Source organism: Uloborus diversus, chromosome 1 (genome assembly GCF_026930045.1).
Source record: "Uloborus diversus isolate 005 chromosome 1, Udiv.v.3.1, whole genome shotgun sequence".
Classification (NCBI taxonomy): Eukaryota; Metazoa; Arthropoda; class Arachnida; order Araneae; family Uloboridae; genus Uloborus; species Uloborus diversus.
The window spans coordinates 114527792-114547319 of NC_072731.1; the positions used below are offsets into that span (position 1 = coordinate 114527792).

Here is a 19528-nt window from a genome sequence, read left to right on the forward strand (position 1 = left end):
CTTTTAAGTCTGGTAAAAAAATTAAAATAATTTTTTTAAAGAATTGTGTTTAAACACGGCTCGATGTGGAATAGGCTCAGGGGCGGACTGGCCCTAAACTTTTAATGTGGAAAAAAAATTCATGCCGGCCCCATCCAAAAACGTTTGGCTGTAGTTTTCCAAACCTAAAAAGTTTCTAGTGTGTTTTTTCAAAAAAAAAAAAAAAAAAAAAAAAAAAAAAAAGGTTCCTCCAGCAGCCCTCACCTTTCTCCCCCCGCTGAAATACCTAGAATTTTTTTTTTTTCAGAAATCCTTATTTAACTTTTCGTTTCAAGCAAACTAGTGGGCAGATTGATTTAAACTAAGCATACAGCGAACGCCCATAATATACAGATGATATTTCAAGGATCTAACTTTCTCAAAAATATTTGCAAGCTTAAATTGCTCTACGCAATAAAAAACCACTGTGGAAACTCTGTGGTTTCTTTGAAAATCCGCATTTAAGAGTATTTCGTTTATGTAAAAGTGAATAAAAATCTTATTTAAAACAAAACGTAATACATTTGAGGCAGTGAGAAGCAAAGGGGTGTAAGCAGACATTTTCAAGTTTTGAGTAAAATTCGTATAAAGATTACATCCTAGGTAGGCTTTCATTGAATTTTTTCTAAATCATGCTGTACAGCGGCACCTACCAGGGCTGCTGGTATTATCTCTTGCCCCAAGACAGAGGAGGGGTCCACCTACCATTTGTACTGGTTATCTCCAAATTTTCAAATTTTCCTCTTGCATCCTTTGCTTCTAACTACCTCATATGGCCATGAGCGGTACTATTTACCCTTCAGAAAAAACTCTTTTTTTTTAAAAAAAGTCTTTTCTTAAAATTGTATTGTACGTATTCAAACTAATGAAAATTTTCATGTAAACCAAACGTAATATATCCGTTCAGAATGAATACATCACAGATCATGAGACAGTGAGAACTGATCGGAAATATCGGATAAGCCCGAGTTAATCTACAAAAAAAAAAAAAAAAAAATTCGCCCGAAAAAGTCGCCATTTGTCTCAGTGAGAAAACTGATTTTCAAAGGTATCTCTCAAAATGTTATCTAGTGAGTGAAATTTATTTGTCAGGTTCTAAGAACTAAAGTGAAAATCATGGGATATACACTTGCGGTGGGGGGATTGCGGTCTCCTCCCAAGGCCCTTGGTTTTAACGTAGATTTATATTGCCAATAATTTTAATACGTTAGTTTATATGCATGTAAAGATGGTTATGACCAAACTCCCCTCCCCTCTCCACAGAAAGCAAGTTCTGGCAGCGCTTGTGCTTTATGGTATATGTGTGGCCTATGCTACATATTAACTTGCCTTTAATAATAATATTCCACTGACACAACGTTTTCAAGTAAGAACAATTTATTTATAACCTTCCAAGATTTAAAGTGAAAACGAGGAAATGTATTGGGAAAAGCAATAAGATGTGCGTATTCTTTTTCGTAAGTAAATATGTTCAACTAGAGTTTAACCTACGAAGATGTTCAACTAAGTGAAACTCAATCGCTTAAACCAAAAATATAACTATTTATACTTCTATTGTACGAGTTTACATGCTTGCTGAAAATAAATAATAATCGAGTAACGAAAGAAAGCAGAACACAGAAATGGTCCGACTTAAACCTTTTTAATGACATAAATTAAACGAAATTAATGAAAACAAAATAATATTTGAAAAAAGTTACTCAAGAGTAATAAACTAAAAATGACAAAATTAATATTACTCTTCAAGAATCAGTGAAAATGTTTTCATACAAGGCCCTAATTTCGTCAAACTGAAAAATCTAATAACTTTGTAAATTTCAAATTAATGCTAAATCTTATCATTTTATCCGTAAAAATTGTATCCGAAATTTGAAAGTATGCTATTTAACGAATTTAAACATTGCATTTATCAATTTGACACTGAATAATAACATTAAAATTGAAAAGTATATGATGATGCGATTTTTAAAAATGTACTTTTCGTACTAGTTGCAATATGGTAGTGCTACTAATAAATTAAAAACTAATAGTTTCTGGGAATACTGCATTTCAGATTCGGAAATTTTAGATTTGCTTTTAAGATTGTAACATTAAAAATATAAGTAAAAATAGATACATTATTAATATAGTTAAAATGGGCAAAAACACTTAAAGCAATCACACTTATCAATCTAGCTAAGAAAGAAAAATCTATAAACAAGCATTACAAATCAGTTAACAGGAAAAAACTTCAAAAATAAAGATTATTTGATGAAATATTATTAAATACTTAAAATATGGTTAAAGAACCTAATTTTGTTTTCTTCTATAACTTAGTGTATCCCTTTAAAAGATAGGGAAACAAAATTTTACAGTATTTAAGACATAATAATTACTTAAATTTTTCAACATTCCTTTTTAATTTTATCAAAACATTTCTTTCAAAGCATGTAACTTATATTTTTTTTTCCTTAAAAGTAATAGATTATGAATATCCGTTAAAGACTACTTGGTACTTAAGATAAAAACAAAAGAAATCGGGAGAAAAAAACACATTTCTACAACATTAATCTTTCTTACAAAAAAGTCTACTTTGTTGAGCAACAGCATCAATGGTATCCTCTGAATCTATTTGATTTAAAATGTCCTTCTCTACAGACATCAACATGAGAGCTTCTAAATTTTCTTGAGAAAGGGTTAAACAAAAAATCATGAGTGTAAAAAAGAAATGAATTAAGTTCAGGAGGGCCATGCACATCCTCATATCTTGGACAAGCATACGAATTGTACTCAGGGCAGGTTCTGGATACCGGAACAAACCCTTCTCTCTCTTCTTTTTTTTTTTTTTTCTTCAAGTTTAAACTGCACAAGTTTTTTATTCTTCCAAATCCTAAATTTCATACCAAAAAAAGGGGGGGGGGAGAGAAAAATGTTCTGCTGTCTTTGAGAAGTACATTAATAATCTTAGTTTATTATCTCCCTTCAAAAATTAATTACTCTTGAAAAAAAAAACATAAAAAGTGTGTAACAATAATTGGATAAAATTGGTACAGTATTTAGGCTTTAAATTAAAATTAAATACAGTAAAACCTGTAGAGTTGACCACCCTTGTAAGTTGACCACCTGTTTATGTTGACCTCTTTTGTCAGGAACGGAATTAGTCCTATCTTATATAATGAAGGAAAACTTCTGTAACTTGACCACCTGTCTATCTTGACCACTAATGTACGCCAAATTTGGTTTGGAGCATTGTAAAAAAAACCTTTGTAAGTTTATCACTTGGTTTTTTTTTTAACTTTCTTCAGTAAATTATTTTATTTTATTATTTATTAATTTATTATTATTGTATTATTATTTGATAGTTTTCCAAGAATGTTTTTAATGCTTTGATGACGGACTAGCAATTTACTAACTAAACAGCAGCATAAAGCTTATGCTGCTCTTTATTCTCCAAACTTGTTTTTCATTTGCTGTTCTATTTGAGATAGTTTTTTGTACTTTGTTCAATAAAAATAGGTGTCAGTAGAAAAGTACAAAGTGTTTTCTTCCAGTTGCAATAGGTTGTGGCAATTCTGGAATTGCGCTAAGGCCCGGATCTGTACATTTTGGGCCCTCTGCAACAAAATGGGTAGGTCATCTCCCTAGTGGCACAGTGTCTATTTGTAAAGTTAATAAGTCTCAATGCTAGTTTTTTTCCTTCAATTTCTAGGGCCGTCAGCCCCCTTGAGGAAGTGAGCCCCCCCCCCCCCCCCCCGCACTGCGGGTACGCAGATATGGGCTTGCTAAAGAGCCCTTCTGGCTTATTTCGAGTGTAAGGGATTAAGATATAGGACATTTTAATTTTGCCTTTATGAACTGAGAGAGTCGAGCTTGTTGCTCTTTGGGCTGTAAGTGTTACATAAAAAGGTTTCAAAAAGAAAGTTTTGAACTTGAAATTAATAAAAAGTATGAAATATTAAAATGAATTCAAAAAGGAGAAATCCAGAGAAAATTAGCTGGCACATATGGAATTTCTAAAACTAAGGCGTCTAATATAGTTTAAAACAAGGAAAAAATAATAAAACTATTTGAATAGTATTTTTAATTATGGTTTCACTTTCAATAATGTTAAACAATGAAAGTTAGTTGAACAGAAAGAGTAATAAGGGTGAATTCCTCGAAAAATGAATACACGGTGCGAGAAATGTCAAAAAATATTTCAAAAAATCATTACTGCCCTTTATAAGTTGACCACCAAAGTACTGCACCGCAAGTGGTCAACTTACACAGGTTTCACTGTATGCAAAAAAGTACCTAATATCGATTTTACGTTCCTCTAAAATTTGCTTTTTTCAAGGAAAAAGGTAAGGGGGCGACGGATAAAAAAAATGTTGGAAATCACTGTTTTAAATATTTATACTGTTTGTACTTTTATAAATTTTATCTTTGCTAAACGAAAATAGATGAATTGGACGGTGTTATACAAAAATGAGTTATCCAACAAAACTTTTCAAAAAAAATAATGAGTTATTCACATAGGTTGGCAGATAAACTGATACACTACGGGGATACAAAGACGATTTTTATTAATATGCCATCTATGAAGTTCAGTTTAGAACTCAATTTACTCAAAAGTACTGCTTGGTGGGTTGACCCATTTTTGTGTAACACCATCAATTTGTTATAATTATAACTGACAGTTCAAGTTCTTATTATTTAAAGTGCTGATGGCAAAAAAAAAAATTAAAAAACACATGATGATTAAAAATATTAAATTTACCTAAAAAAAATTCTTGTCACCCTTGAGTTTAAAACACATGCAATCCCATTGAGCAGTCAACACGGTGTATAACAAATGACTCGTTTTTTTCCTCGGAGACAAAATTGTGGAGTTCTCAAAATTATCTAATTGGTTGAGAAAGTCGTGGATCTATCTATTGCAAAGTGCTGGGAAACAGAAGAAGAAAAAAAAACGAAGGATGAAAAGGAAAAAAAAAAAGCTTTTTAGCAGACGTTTTGCTCCTATTCATTCTATTCTTAGGATGGCGCCTTTCTCTTATTTCATTTGAAAAAGGTTCAATGTAATCTTTTCCCAGGCAGTCTCAGATCGTCTCAGATGGCCACAAAAAAAAAGATCCCCACCCCCAATAAAACTAATTACCAGAATTCCAGGAAACATCAATCCTGAACAGATACGAGAGACATCCATGGACCCTGAAGGCTTCGCTTCGGACGAAGACCACCCAACAAAGACATTGTTTCGTTTTCCCTACGTAACAAGATACGGTAATAGTTAAGCAAGAACAGAGTAACGTCCTGAGAGTGACCGTTGGAAAAGGAGCGGCTGTTCTCCTCTCCCTCCGCCCCCCCCCATCCAAAAAAGAGCAGTTCTGGCTGCAGCCCTCGACACAAGAACGGCCGGCCTAGCTAAAAACTTTTTTTAAAATAAAATTGAGGAAAACGGCACGTACACATTGAATGCACAGAAAACGGCCCGAGTTAAGGACGGCCCATGTGGAATTTTCCACATCTCACACGTGGCCAGTCCGCCCCTGAATTAAATACCAAATGATCAATAGTAAAAAAATGCTTTAAAAGAAATGGTGTATAGATTTAGAAAATAGGCCCATTTAGACAATTCATAATTGATACACTTGATGAGAAATAAAGTTGAAGCACACTTTGCTTAGGAATTTCAAAGACTCATCTAATCCGTTTCAAGGACTTGAGAACAGTTAAAATTATTTAAGGCACTTAAATTGGCCTTTCCAGTCTCTGAAATTTAGTACTTGATTGTACTGTTTTACAGTATTGTTCTAACTTTGTAAGAAACAACTATTTTAAGCTTGCGGCCTCGGTGGCAGAGCGGTATTCCTCAGCAACTGCTTGCATGCAAACAGGTACGGGTTCGATTCCCCCCTACTGCCCTGGGTGTTCTTCTGGTTTCCTTGTATTGTGCTATCTGTCAAATGTGTCTGAGCAAAAGTCGGACTTCCACCTAAAATGGGGCTCAATCAAACGGAAGCCGCTCATATTAGCCTCAAAAAAGGATTAATGCCTCTATTATTCATTACATCGGGTGCTCCAAGGTCCATCAGGAACAACAACATTTTAAGTTTAAAAGAAAGAAAAATCTATTGATTTCTCATTACAACAACTTTTTATTTTCAATTACAAGTAGTGCAAAAAACGAAAAAAAAATAGAGGTAGTGTTTTTTTTTTCCTTTTGAGCTGAAGAGATTAACAATATGCAGAAGAAGTAAGATAAACACAAGTAATACAAAATAATTTCCAAAATTACTGCATTCGGGATTAAATAAACAGCAATATATGAAGCATGCAAGTCACAAAATTTATCTCAAGTAATATGCTACAGAAACGTGAGAACCATGATTTTTATATTTTTGATGCAGGATGTGGCAAGGAGCTAAAGTTGACACATTTCTTTCGCCCCCCCCCCCCTCATTTGTTATAAATTTTTTAATTTATGGTTTGTATCCACACTTTTCCAAATTTTCAAGCACTTTAAAATGGAATTTATTTTTTCAAGTACTTTTCTTTAAAGAACAAATTATGAAATTTTCCGGAGTTGGGGGGGCCTTCAACAAAGCGGGTGCCCTCAACTATAGCTTGTTTAGTTTATAGGTAAATCCAGTTTCTTTTTAAATCTTTGTTTTAGTTTCCAATTTGTTGAAACAGTCGTTGATTATTTTAAGTATAGCGGTTGATTACTTATATTTTCACTCATATACTTGCTCTAATGGTTTTCAATTCAAAGTAGTCGTTTTCAACACATTTCAACTCAGTAACAGCTTCACTCTTTGTAATACCCAGTGTACGGTGCCCCCCCCCCCCCCATCAGAAAAGGACAGTCGCTATTCTCTTCCTTTTCACTTCTAAACTTTTCAAAAAAAAAGAAAAAAAATCATGATTTTTCTTTTCACATTTTTGAAGGTGAGTAGTTACCATGTATAAAGTTCTCCCAAGACTGGGGGGGGCATTGACCCCCCTCGCCCCCCCATAAATCCGCCCATGATGCAAAGGTCGTGCAATGTTGGAAAAACCCTTTACAAACTTCCTGTAGTACGTGCAGAGCCCCAGGAAACTTCGCAGCTGATGGATGTCTTCGGGACGACTCCAACTCTTGACTGCAGATACCTTTTCTGGATCGGTTTGTACACCTTCAGAAGAGATGATGTGACCAAGGTAGTTCACTTCCCGGCGGAACAAATTACATTTGGACGGGCTTAACTCAGATTGGCTTCCTTAAGCTTCTGCAGCACCTTTCTAAGATTTGCCAGATGTTCTTCGAAACTGCGTCCCACGATGATGATATCGTCTAAGTAGACCAGACAGGATTCGTAGGAAAGTCCTCTTAACACTGTCTCCATAAGACGCTCGAACGTAGCTGGTGCATTGCAGAGGCCGAAGGGCATCACTTTAAACTGCCATAAGCCTTGTCCAGTTGTAAACGCTGTCTTCTCTCGGTCATCAGGGTGTATCTCAACCTGCCAGTAGCCGCTCTTCAAGTCCAGGGTCGAAAACCACTTGTGTCCGGAAAGAGTGTCCAAGGTGTCGTCTATCCGTGGAAGAGGGGAACTGTCTTTCTTGGTGATTTCATTCAGCCGTCGGTAATCGACACAAAATCTGGTGGAGCCATCTTTCTTTCGGACCAAGACGATGGGAGACGCCCAAGGACTGGATGACGGTTCGATTACATCGTTCTCCTTCATCTCTTTCAGGAGGGTCTCAACCTCTTCCTTCTTGGCGAACGGTAGTCGTCTTGGATGCTGTTTAATAGGGAGGTGTTCTCCAGTGTAGATCCTATGCTGCGTTAAATTCGTCCGGCCCACATCCTCCGATGTAGATGAAAACAGATGCTTGAAGTCGTCCACCAATTGTTCCGCAGCAGTTCTTTGATCTTTCGATAATGGCGCACTCCCAATTAACTTCGATGTCAAGGACTCAGAAGACACAGTCTCGGGGGAATTGATTCTTCTAATGATGCAGTTTACTGGAGTACAGGTTGCCAACACTTCACCTTTTCGGATATTCCTTGGCCTTTCACTCACGTTGGTGACTCTCACAGGAATTACATCCTTAGAAAGGTCCACAAGCGTAGATGCTACCAGCACTCCTTTTAGGCTATTGCTTAGGTTAGGGTATTCAATGAGTCCAAATCGAAAACTATTGGTTTCTTCAATGGAGCCAGGTATTAATGATTCTGACCTTGAGGGAATCGATAAATCTGTTTGGGCTATTATTTGATGAGCGGATTTTACATCACTTTCTGCAGGGAAAACGGCAATGTCTTCTCTCATCGAGTGCAGCTCATTAGTCTTGAAGTCGAGAGTGAAGTCATATTTCTTCAAAAAGTCCAATCCGAGAATGAAAGGGTCCGTGATATTAGCGACGAATGCCGTATGATGGTAGGTGGCATTCCCAAACACTATTTCCAAGTCCACTTTACCGTCAATCTCGATTTTGTCACCTGTCACAGTCTGGAGACTTACGCGTGGCGATGTCCACAGCAGTTTCAATCCAAATTCACGAGCCATATCTGTCCTAATGATTGTCACATTGGCTCCAGTGTCGACAATCAGTCTGCAGGGGTTCCCATTTACATGTGCGTAAATGAAAAGTCCATCACTGCCACTACTAGAAGAGGAAATCTGCAGAGCTCTGGTGGTGGTGATTTCCTTCCCTCGCGTAGCTTGGCGAGCCGGACAACTCCTTCGCAGGTGTCCTTCACTACCGCATTTCCAGCACTTCTGCTCTTGTTTCTTTTGGCCTGTTATGCTGCTCAGATGTCTTGCCAAGTCACCGAGTTGTCTCTCAAGTTCAGCGAGGTGGGACGACCTGGAATCAGACTCATCAGCTTCTTGAGTCCGGATTAGATGGCGATCCACACGGGTTGCTTCTTGGGCGGCCTCGTATCTCATCGCATACACAACAGCAGAATTCAGGTCTTTGACATCCGCCATCCGTAGAGCTTTCTGGATTTCCGGATCTCGAACCCCGTCGATGTAGTAGTTGAGTGCCAGGTTGTCTCGAACATCCGCAGGGCAGTCGTAAAAAGCAAGATGAGACAGTCTCTCGATGTCCGCCGCAAGCTCTTGCAGGGTTTCCCCGGTTTTCTGGAAACGGGACTTCAACTGGAGTCGGCTGAAATCTTTCTGGCACTTCTCACCGAAGCGAAGCTCCAACGCAGATGTGAGGGCGGCAAAATCCAGGCGCTGGCTGTCCGGAAGGGTCTGAAGAATGTCCGCTGCGTCACCTCTCAGGGATGCTGCAAGATGGCAGGCCTTGGTAGCAGAGTTCCATCCGTTCACTTCCGCCACTATCATAAATTGAGTTTTGTAAACCTGCCACGAAGTTTTCCCATCATATGTGGCAAGTTTAATGGACGGTCGAGCAACCGATGTGGGAGCGCCAAACTGTACAGAGCTGCTTTCCGCGGTCGCCAATCTCCTTTCCAGGTCTTTAAAGATCTCTTCTTTAAGTAGATGAAATCTTCTATCTTCTTCTTCAAATTTATATTCTACAGCATTGAATCGGCTTTCAACGGTATCAAATTTTTCTTCAATAGCATCAACTCGATGCTCTATGTCATTAAATTTATTTTCCATCACAGTCTTTACCGAAATAAGGTCGTTTTTAATTTCTTCTTGGTTAGACGTTAAGTCCTTTTTCAGCACCGTTAAATCGCTTTTTAACTGGTCTTGATTTGCCAACATACTTGCAGTCAGATCACTTTTTCATTGTTCTTGATTAGCCGCCATATCATTTTTAATTGTTCTTGATTAGCCGCCATATCATTTTTTAATTGTTCTTGATTAGCCGCGAAACTTTCGGTCAAGTCACTTTTCACAGCATTAATTGCTGTCAGAAGTTGTTTTAATTGGTCATCCATTGCGCGAGTAATCACCATAAAAACAAAGTCTATAAATTCAAACAGTCTTTATGAAAAAAATGTCCGAAGTCACACTTACTCCAAGAAAGTCCAGAAGAAGCCCCACGTTGGGCGCCAAATTGTAACGGATTCGGTGCGACTTCCACTTTCTTGAAATGAAGACACAGTTCTTGATAAAAGCACAGGAAATTTATTTACCCTATGTACAGGAAAGATCGTCAACAACTGCTAAATTATTCATCAGCAATTAAGCAATTATCACACAACACCGTAAACTCAACGTTTACACACGTATTTACTTCCAAATACGAAAACAACACAGCGAAATGCCTCGCAATAAACAGAGCAAAAATGCTCTCAGTTCGAAATATCAATCGAAACTCCCCTGTTTATCCATCGCTAACGGCTTTTATAAACATCGAAGAATTTTCCACAACATTCTTTCTGCTTCGAGGAATGCGTAGACCGTTATCAAATTTTATCAATGAAAAGAAAAGGAAATAAGGGGTCGTATACTTTAGCGGAATGAAAAGGGGATGTATATTCATTACGGGAAACTATTTACAGGTTACGTTACTACAATAATTACTATTTACAGGATTTGTAACAATACTATTTCCTACCCACACCTAGAAATGAAATTTATTTTAAAATTACAGTACAAAAATCTATTAAACTAATCACCCAATTATAAAATAAATACTGATTTTAATTACTATACGATGAATTATTTTAAATAACTAACTAATTATATACGATCTCTTAATTTTTAATAACCTTTTGAAGTCGGGGGCCTCCTATAAACTACTACCTAACGTAACTGACAACCGACTGATCCTGAATTAAACACTAATTTAACTGAACACGAAATTAGTCTTTAACTAAACCTACTTTTACTTAGTCTTTAACTAAAACTAAATCTACTCAGACACGTTAGGTAGTAGTTTATAGGAGGCCCCGACTTCAAAAGGTTATTAAAAATTAAGAGATCGTATATAACTAGTTAGTTATTTAAAATAATTCATCGTATAGTAATTAAAATCAGTACTTATTTTATAATTGTGTGATTAGTTTAATTGATTTTTGTACTGGAATTGTAAAATAAATTTCATTTCTAGGTATGGGTAGGAAATAGTATGTAAGTGTAATTGGTTATTTTTTGCTTTTTAGTTCCTTTGTTTTTTGAAGGCGGTTTTTTTTTTTTATTTAAAAGTAATTTATTTTTTGCTTTTCAGTGGTGTAAATATAAAATCTCATCAAAAACAACCCTGTTGTAAAAATTTCCCCGCCAAGAAAATTTAACTTTTCCGCACAAAAAAGAAAACCTGCATCCTAAACCCCGAAACCCTCTGCCATAAAAAGTTATGATATCTAGTTTGTTCGCCAAGTATCTGCCAAACTATCATCCTCCCTCTTCTCCCTTTTCATCACAGCTACTTCCATTAGAACCTCCTCCCACCTTCAACTCTTCAGAAATATGGATAGATCTTTTAAATTGTTAAGTACATAAGAATTTAGGGAAAATTAGTGATTTTCAAACTTTAATTACTGCGGCCCATGATGTCCCTGGGGGTTGAATATTTGTATATGTACTCAATGGCCCCCCAAGAATATGTATACAAAAAATCATTACCGTAGCCCCCCGGGGGCTGTGATAGAACCCTGGGAAGTTACAATTTGGGGGGTAAAAACGAGGGGGGTCAAATGGCACAAAAGGCACATCAGTAGGGCACAAGGAATGTGTGTGCGAAATTTCAGCTTGATTCCTTTTTTCGTTTGGGCTGTAGCCCTGTCAAAGAAAGCGAAAACTTTTTGGAACAGCAATTTTATAACTTTAATACCTCCTCCCCCTGATGGTCTAGGGGATTTTATTTTGGTTTACGGCGTCAGGGGCCTCTATAAATTGCATGTACCAAAAGTCATCTCCGGGTGTTTTCATGGGGCTGAGATAAAGAGGGGTGAAAAACCCAAAAATCCCCAATTTGTTCTGTCGCGTAATCTTGTTCTTGGTCGCTTTATTTTCTTTCGTCTTTGGCGGTGGATTTGCTTCTGTTGGCTGCTGACGTTTGGTTTCCTTGGCGGGGCGGGACGCTCCCGCGTCCCGTGATAAGTTCGTAGGATAGAGTATGCGGTACATGACGCTGAGGCCTTTCTTACGCGCAAGTCGAGTACGAAAACGTCGAACACATGAGTCTGAAAACTAAGATGAGCACGATAGAGAAAGAAATAGACCACAGCGTCTCAGAGACTTCCGACGGCTGTGAAGAAAGGCTTTTTCAAATGCGCAACTATGTACAAAAAATGTTGTTTTCATAATTAGTTCGACTTTATCAAAGTTTGCTTTCCGAAAGCAAATGCACGAGTCACTAAAAAAAACAACAGAAATTGCTGTCAAGACTTGAAGTAATAGCTCGATCTGATTTAGAACCCTTTAAACTTATCACTAAACCTCACGATGAACGAGCATTAGCAGAAATGCAACAATTGATAGATCTCATTTCTAATGAAAAATATAGACTGTGAATTCAGTATTTAGTTAGAACCATATAAATGTTTACGGTGTCCCAAGCTACAAATAAACTGCAAATTGCAAGTCGTAAAATTGTAAATTATAAATTGTAACATGGTAAATTGTAAATTGTAATTTATGTTTCACAAGAATGTTCAAGTTTACGTGTCATGTAACTCGTGATAAAAGTCGCATGGTTCTTCAAATGCCCCCATTATAGATAAAGGTAAAAAATTCCATTGGAATTAATTTTACGTTTGCTGCAGAGAATCCTTGATTCAAAATGTTCATTATGATTACTCTTAATAATAATGTTTTTTAATACTTTCTTTAACTATGGGCAAAGAAAACACATACCTTTGTTTTATGGCATTTTTTTAACAATGGGTTTTATATTTAATCGTTCGTGAGAGAAATTACATGAAATTTATTGTTTTTTACCCATAACATTTCTCTCTAAACAACGAATAGGGTAAAATCAAAGATTTGTAACCTCAGAGTAAAGTTAGACCATCTCCTACCCATTAACAAAAAAAAAAAAAAAAAAAAAAAAAAAACATAAAAACCGGTTCACTGAGACGATATACAAAGTGAAGGAAGTACAAATCGCTTTAAATCTGAGTATAATATTTGAAGAGTTCTCTCAATTTCAACAAAGTCGAACTTGATTACCGTTAGACCGCCGAGGAACTATACCGTTTCAAACATTTAAAAATAATAATAAAAAAAATCCTAATCGGTACAGGCAGGGGCCTGCGCAGAAAATTTGGGGCCAGTCACAAATGATATTTCCGGGCCCCTCTCCATATTGTTTTTACCCTTATAGTTCACCCCAATTTTTAAAAAACATTGGGCCCCCTTCATTCTTAGGCCCTGGTCAACAGGTGTTCTTTCTCTCTCCCCCCTCCCCATGCAAGCCCCTGGGTACAGGCGTCTTCGAGTATTTATAGAACATTGTACAAAGAAAAAACTAATCTGATGAGTTCAGAACCTCCTCCTTTTTTTGAAGCCTGCTAATTAGAATAACCCTAATTTCAAATTAAACTGGCAGCATTGTGAAATAGTAAATCTAGAATACTTGTCAAACTTGAGAAATCAGACACCAGTTACAAAATATTATTAAAGAATTTAAGTTAAATCATTGGGGGAGGGGTGTTCTGTATTCAATTCCCCTTAGATTGAACACTAAATATGTTTGAAAACTGAATTATCAAAAAAAAAAATACTGAATAAATTAAGTTATTTTAGTTAAAAATAGTATTAAGGTAATTGAGTCAGCTATTAAAGTAGCAAAATATGTTTAATTTACGGCTTTGCTACATAGTAAAACATTGGTAACACCTATAAGTAAAAAGTAACAGGCGGCTAAAATTAATCATCCATATACAGCGAGAATTCCCGTTCAAGATGAAGGCAAAACCTTTGCTAAGAAAATACACGGGTCACGGAAACACCACGTGATCTGTGACGTAATCCGCCCGCTGACGTAAGCTGGATGTATCCACAGCGTGTGAAATTCAGTTTCTTGAATTTCTCCGGGACCCCTTATCGGATCCCGACCAAATTACAGTGGGACCATCTGGGAAGTATACCCTTCCAAACAAAAAAAGAATTTTTCAAATCGGTTCAGTAGTTTTGGAATAATCCGAAAACACACATAAAAAGCCGCATGATGAAATCATAACCTCCTTTTTTGAAGTCGCTTAAAAATGAAAGAAATCACTCTAGGCGACCCGTGCGGAACTCCGCACTGTGCTTCGAATCGTTTCATGTGGCATTTCGCTCTTTAAAAATTTCAAAGAAAGAACATTATGAAGAAGAACCGAAAAAGGTTAACGAATTAAAGTAAACGCAATAAAGAAGGCATGTAATTTGAAGACATCAGCAACCAAACCTCGTTAAATCCAACGTTGTGAGAAGTGATCATCGCTCACCTTTTGGTTGTACGTATTTTCAATGCAAACATAAATATCATTAAAAGTGTGACTGATAGTGGCTCGTGAAAAAACAATACTTGTGCATGTGAGAAAACGGGTTGTGGCAAATACAGTTCCGCCTATGTGAGCATCGGACGGAAAAAAAAAGAAACATTAAAGAGATATTTATTGGCACGGATTTGAACTGGCGCCATTCTGATTAACAGCACGACACTCCAACTAACCGAGCAGTTGTGCCTTCGTTTTGGATTGCTATTCATTGAAGCGATGTGAAATAAAAAACTGCAAAAAAGCTTTTTGCCAAAAAAAAAAAGATCATGCGTCTATGTTTTGTCATTATTCAGCATGATACGCTTCAAAATTATTCGTAAAACATGAGCTTTGATTAAGGAATGAGGAAATATCGCGTAGCAGTTGAAGCAAACATTCTAGAGAAATGATACATTAGATTGAAAATAAGTGTTTTTGTTTTTGAAAATTGATACAATTTCGCATAGCAGGCTGCTTTAACCGTTGCGGCTTGAATGCCAGCATATGTCTTTCTTTTAATCGAACATTTAAAATTCAAAACAAAAACCAGTTGAACTGAGTCCTTTTTTAGGTGTAATTTTTCGAACGTACACAAAATGCATCCCCCCCCCCCCAGAAAGAAGAGGAGTAGAAAATGATTTCTTACTAATGAAGTTGATAATAATTTTAATGTTTTACATCGTATTCGAATAAATAGTTAAAGCTCTACTGGGTGAAACTCGTAATTTCAATTTAGCGAAGTATTTTTTCATTTATACAAAAGGTCGAACATTGCTATGAGAAAAATATACATTTCAGCATACAATGAAAAAGTTTTTCTGCACAAAAAGGATTCCCTTGAGCACTGAATTTTTAAATCTAATACTTTTTTTTATGCTAACATTATGCTTAGTGATCTGAACGAACGAAGTCAAAGCTTGAAAAAGAGAAAGAACACCCTTCGATTAATAATCAACTTATCTGAATAATAACTTTAGCCTAAATAAAGGAGACGAAACGCCAAGTAGATTTCCCGTCGTATTTATTTTATTGCCTTACGTGGATTATCTGTTGTATGTTATGAGTACAAGTAATGCGTAATATTAATCTAAATTAGCTATGACGTCGGACAGCCCCGGCGGGCCAGAAGTTGAGCTAGTTTTCTGCCGAACGCTCTACCGAAAAAAACTTGAAGTTTTTAAGGATGTTTTGCAAAATATTCACAATTGTTTAATCTCAATAAAACCAACTGCAGCCAAATCACGGTTTTCCATGAAGTCGATTATTTCTACGCAAAATTTTTTCCCATCCCATAAGAGCGATGCTTTTTTAAGACGCATTGGACATTTTTAAAGTGCACTGTTGCGTACTAAATGGTTGTCGCTAATTAAGATGTGACTTTGTAGTTCGAGATAACTACTAATTTATGCAACAAATGCAGTCCTTCCTAAAAAGCAGAACTTTTTATGACAAAATATTTAACTTTTCTTAGTTAAAATTTAACTTTTTTGATATAAATATTTAACTATTAGAAGAAGAAAGTCAACCCCGCGGGATCTTGTGGGATTGGTTCCTTCAATCCCGAAATCCCGCGGGACTGATACAGACGTGGGATTGGAAACCCTATTCTATTCCAAAAAATTCCGGGGGGAGAGTCCCCGAGCCCAGCCTTTCCCCTATCAATGAAAATCTTCTAACATTGCGTTTTTGAAGCTTCAATATCGAAAAGTTGAGGGACAGCTCTTGACCCCATACCTTCCCTTAAAGCTATCAAAAATGGTCACCAATTTTCAAGACAAAGACATTCCGAACAATTTCCGGTGCAAAGTTCCGAACCTCGTTCCCACCTCCAATGTTATAAAAGATGGCCTACAACTGCGTTTTCAGGACTCTGACTTCGAAAAACTTCCCCCCGGAGAGGAGCCCCCCCCCCCCCCCAGTTCTTCTTTTCTTATCTTTCAAGAACATTCAAAGATCGACTAAAACTGCATTTTTGGAATTGCTACATCGAAACATTCCTGAGAAAAAATTCTGAACTCTCTGTCTTATGCTACGTCATCAAAGGTAACCTACGTTTTTAGGACTTCATTTACGAAAATTTTTCCGGGAAAAAGCCCAAGAACCCCTTGTTTTTCACATTATTAGAGATCTCTAAAATGCGTTTTTGCAATTCTAATATCAAAAAACAACTAGGGAGAACTCCTGAAACTCATCCTTTTCCTTCAAGCCACCAAAGATGGCAAGCAATTGTATTTTCGAAAACATAACCTTAAGTTTCAAAAAATTTCCAGAGAGGGTCCTTCAAAACTCCCATCCTCTTATTAACCACCAAAGAGCGTCTAAAAATGGGTTCCTAACAAAAATTTCCGTGGGAGAGCCCGCAAACACTACTTATGCGCGAATATTAAATAACACAATCAACAAAGAAACCCATAGCTATCTTTTTACTTTCATTCAAATTGTTTGAATCATTCACTTGTTAGGGAAAAAAAAATCATGCTTTAGTTCTAAGACTTTTTTTTGGGGGGGGGGGAGGCAATCACGATTGCTTATTGCTTTCATTTGACTGTTTTGATGCGCTATCATTTTATTTTCCCGCCAACACCCTCTGCAACATCACCGTCGACCGGCTCCTCTAGCGAAAGCCATCTCCAGGATGCGTCAATATCCTACACTTACACGCATACATGCACGCACGTGCAAACACACACACACACATAAACCTACACACATACACAAACACATACACTCACACGCATACATACAGACACCTACACACACACACACACCTACACACAACTACCCACACACTCAAGCCTGCACGCAGACACAAACACATATGCCTACACACACCATACACATTCCCCCCCCCCCCCCCACTACAAACACTCATACACACAACTACCCACACACTCATACCTGCACACAGACACAAACACACACGCCTACATACACACACACACTCGTGATTGCGAAAAACATGATTTGAATTCCAGTTGCCAAAATTCAAATTAATTTTTTTATTTTTTTAAATTTTGTTTTCACTACCCCCTTCCACCCCACCCCCATATAATGCATTTAGACAATTGCCTCGCCCAAAAGGATCGTCTGGATCCCCCACTGTACATCAATAAACTTGAACTAATTTCCCCCCATTCTTATGGAGGTGAGGTTGTGGGAAAGAACAGAAGAACCATTATCACGTTCGTGATTTTTTTTTTTTTTTTTTTTGTGATCTTTCGAAACGTGAGGCACGGAATGAAGCGAGACTTACTTGCCTTGTGAGCTGAGACTGCTAAAGGAGACAGAGCAAACGGGAGGAGGATGCTGAGGACATAGATGCAGAGCCTGGCGTCGACCCGGCGGCAGAATCGGAGGCAGCGGCAGGACATCGCGAGCAACGATTCAACTTGTCCCCACCGAAATGCGCAAGACAGGAAACGTACACAAAAGCATAAGTCAACAGATCGCATTCGAACCTTATTTGAGTCAAGTTGCTTCCTCCCATTTCTTTTCGGCATCTGATTTACGCGCGGATGATTTAACGAAGCGTCCGTCACTATCTCCCACTCATACATTGTAACAAATTATATGCTCCAGGAGGTTAGATTGCGTAACGCTTGCAAGGGATCCTTTGATTTATGATTGGGATTTCCATAATCGCGGAAAGCCCCAATACGCAATTATGGAGATCCCAATGAAGTCGTTTCCGAAATTTTAAAAGTATTTTCTTCTGAAAGTGTATGCTTAAAAACATAAGAATTGACCATTTTTGAAATAATTTGACAAAGTTTAGTATCCTTAAACAATTATGTTACTCGGTGCGCAGATTCAATTTCACTTTTTCGCTTCTGCTCATGACATCACAAGTGATGAATGCCATTAGCGCAGAGCGCAATATTTGATTCGCTTCTTTTACTCATATGTAGTGGCAACGATATGGTTGACAGCAAGGGTAGAGCGCAAAATTTAATTCGCTTCTGAATTATCATAACATGGAAAAGTGGTAGACAGCCAGCGTAAACATTCAGGGCGCCAGTGGAATGCGCGGCAAAGTACATCACTTGTGACGTCATTAAGAACACCCCTTGTTTGAAAAATCGGACAGTTAAAAAAAATAATTAAAAGATAAATGTTGGGGAAACGAAAGCATTTTCTGGGTCCATGTCATTTTATTTATTTATTATTATTGTTATTATTATTATTATTTTTTTTTTTTTTTGCTCATTCTATCAACTTCAGTGGCTAAAGGTCAGTGGCGGCTGGCGGCTCTAGATTTTGCGGGGCCTTGGGCGAAGACTTTTTTGCGGGGCTCCCAAACTGACTACCAGAGTCGGAGTCGACGGCCGTGAAATTATAGGAGTCGGAGTCGGGAGTTGGTCATCAAAAGCTATTTCCAACAAAAATTTTTTAGGCGCTGATGTTAAAGGACTTGCACTGTTCAAAATTGAACGGAAAATTGTTCAAATCAAAAAGATATTTTCTATACATGTTCTTCGTCAATAACTTCTTCTAGCAAAGTTCGTTTGAAGTAAATTCGCCTGTAAGTGTGGAATTTAATTGCTTTGAATTTCCCCGCAGGCGCTAATGTTAAGTTTTTTTTAACTGTTCAAAATTGATCGAAGAATTTTTCAAATCAAAAAGTGAAACATGGGAATGAGGTGTCCTCGCCGAGATCTTTCGAACAAAAAAAGTTTCTTCGAATCGGACTATTCATTCAAAGGTTATTGGGGGGGGGGGGGGGCGAACAGACAGACCGACAGACATTTTCCTCCTATCTCAATACCCTACTTTCCAATTTTTAATTTTTCGATATTTATTTAATTATTTTATTTATTTTTGACTTTTTTTTCTTTTTTTTTTTTGTTTTTCGCGATATTTTTAAGATGCTGTAAGCTTTAAGATGTATTTCATGCTTTTTTCTTCTTTTTCTGAATTCTACTGGGAAAGTAGGCTAAAAACAGCTGCACTTCAGGTGTTGTAGAAAGACATGTGGACAGACAATGATTTGATACTTTGATTTATTTTTAGTTTTGTGTGAGAAGAATGGAAAAACATTAAAACAACATGAGGGAAACACTACTATTTTACTATGATCTTGGGGCAAACTATTTCTCCCCCCCCCCCTCCAAAATTGAAGGTTGGTGCTTGGATAGGGGATGAAATGAATCATAACATTCCTTA

The 19528-nt window shown here is 37.1% G+C and overlaps 1 protein-coding gene across 2 annotated transcripts in view; it reads right to left on the bottom strand.

The window, feature by feature from the left end:
* Positions 1–17836, bottom strand: part of LOC129217427 (Na(+)/citrate cotransporter-like) — a 93401-nt gene extending 75565 nt beyond the window's left edge. The window contains exon 1 of one of the 2 annotated variants that reach the window (XM_054851729.1): positions 17623–17836. In XM_054851729.1, coding sequence (XP_054707704.1) covers positions 17623–17817 — 195 coding nt within the window. In that variant the 5' untranslated portion in view covers positions 17818–17836. Of the gene's footprint in view, positions 1–17618 lie in introns of both variants that reach the window. The other variant, XM_054851736.1, reaches the window with a different exon arrangement.
* Positions 17837–19528: the final 1692 nt, after the last annotated feature.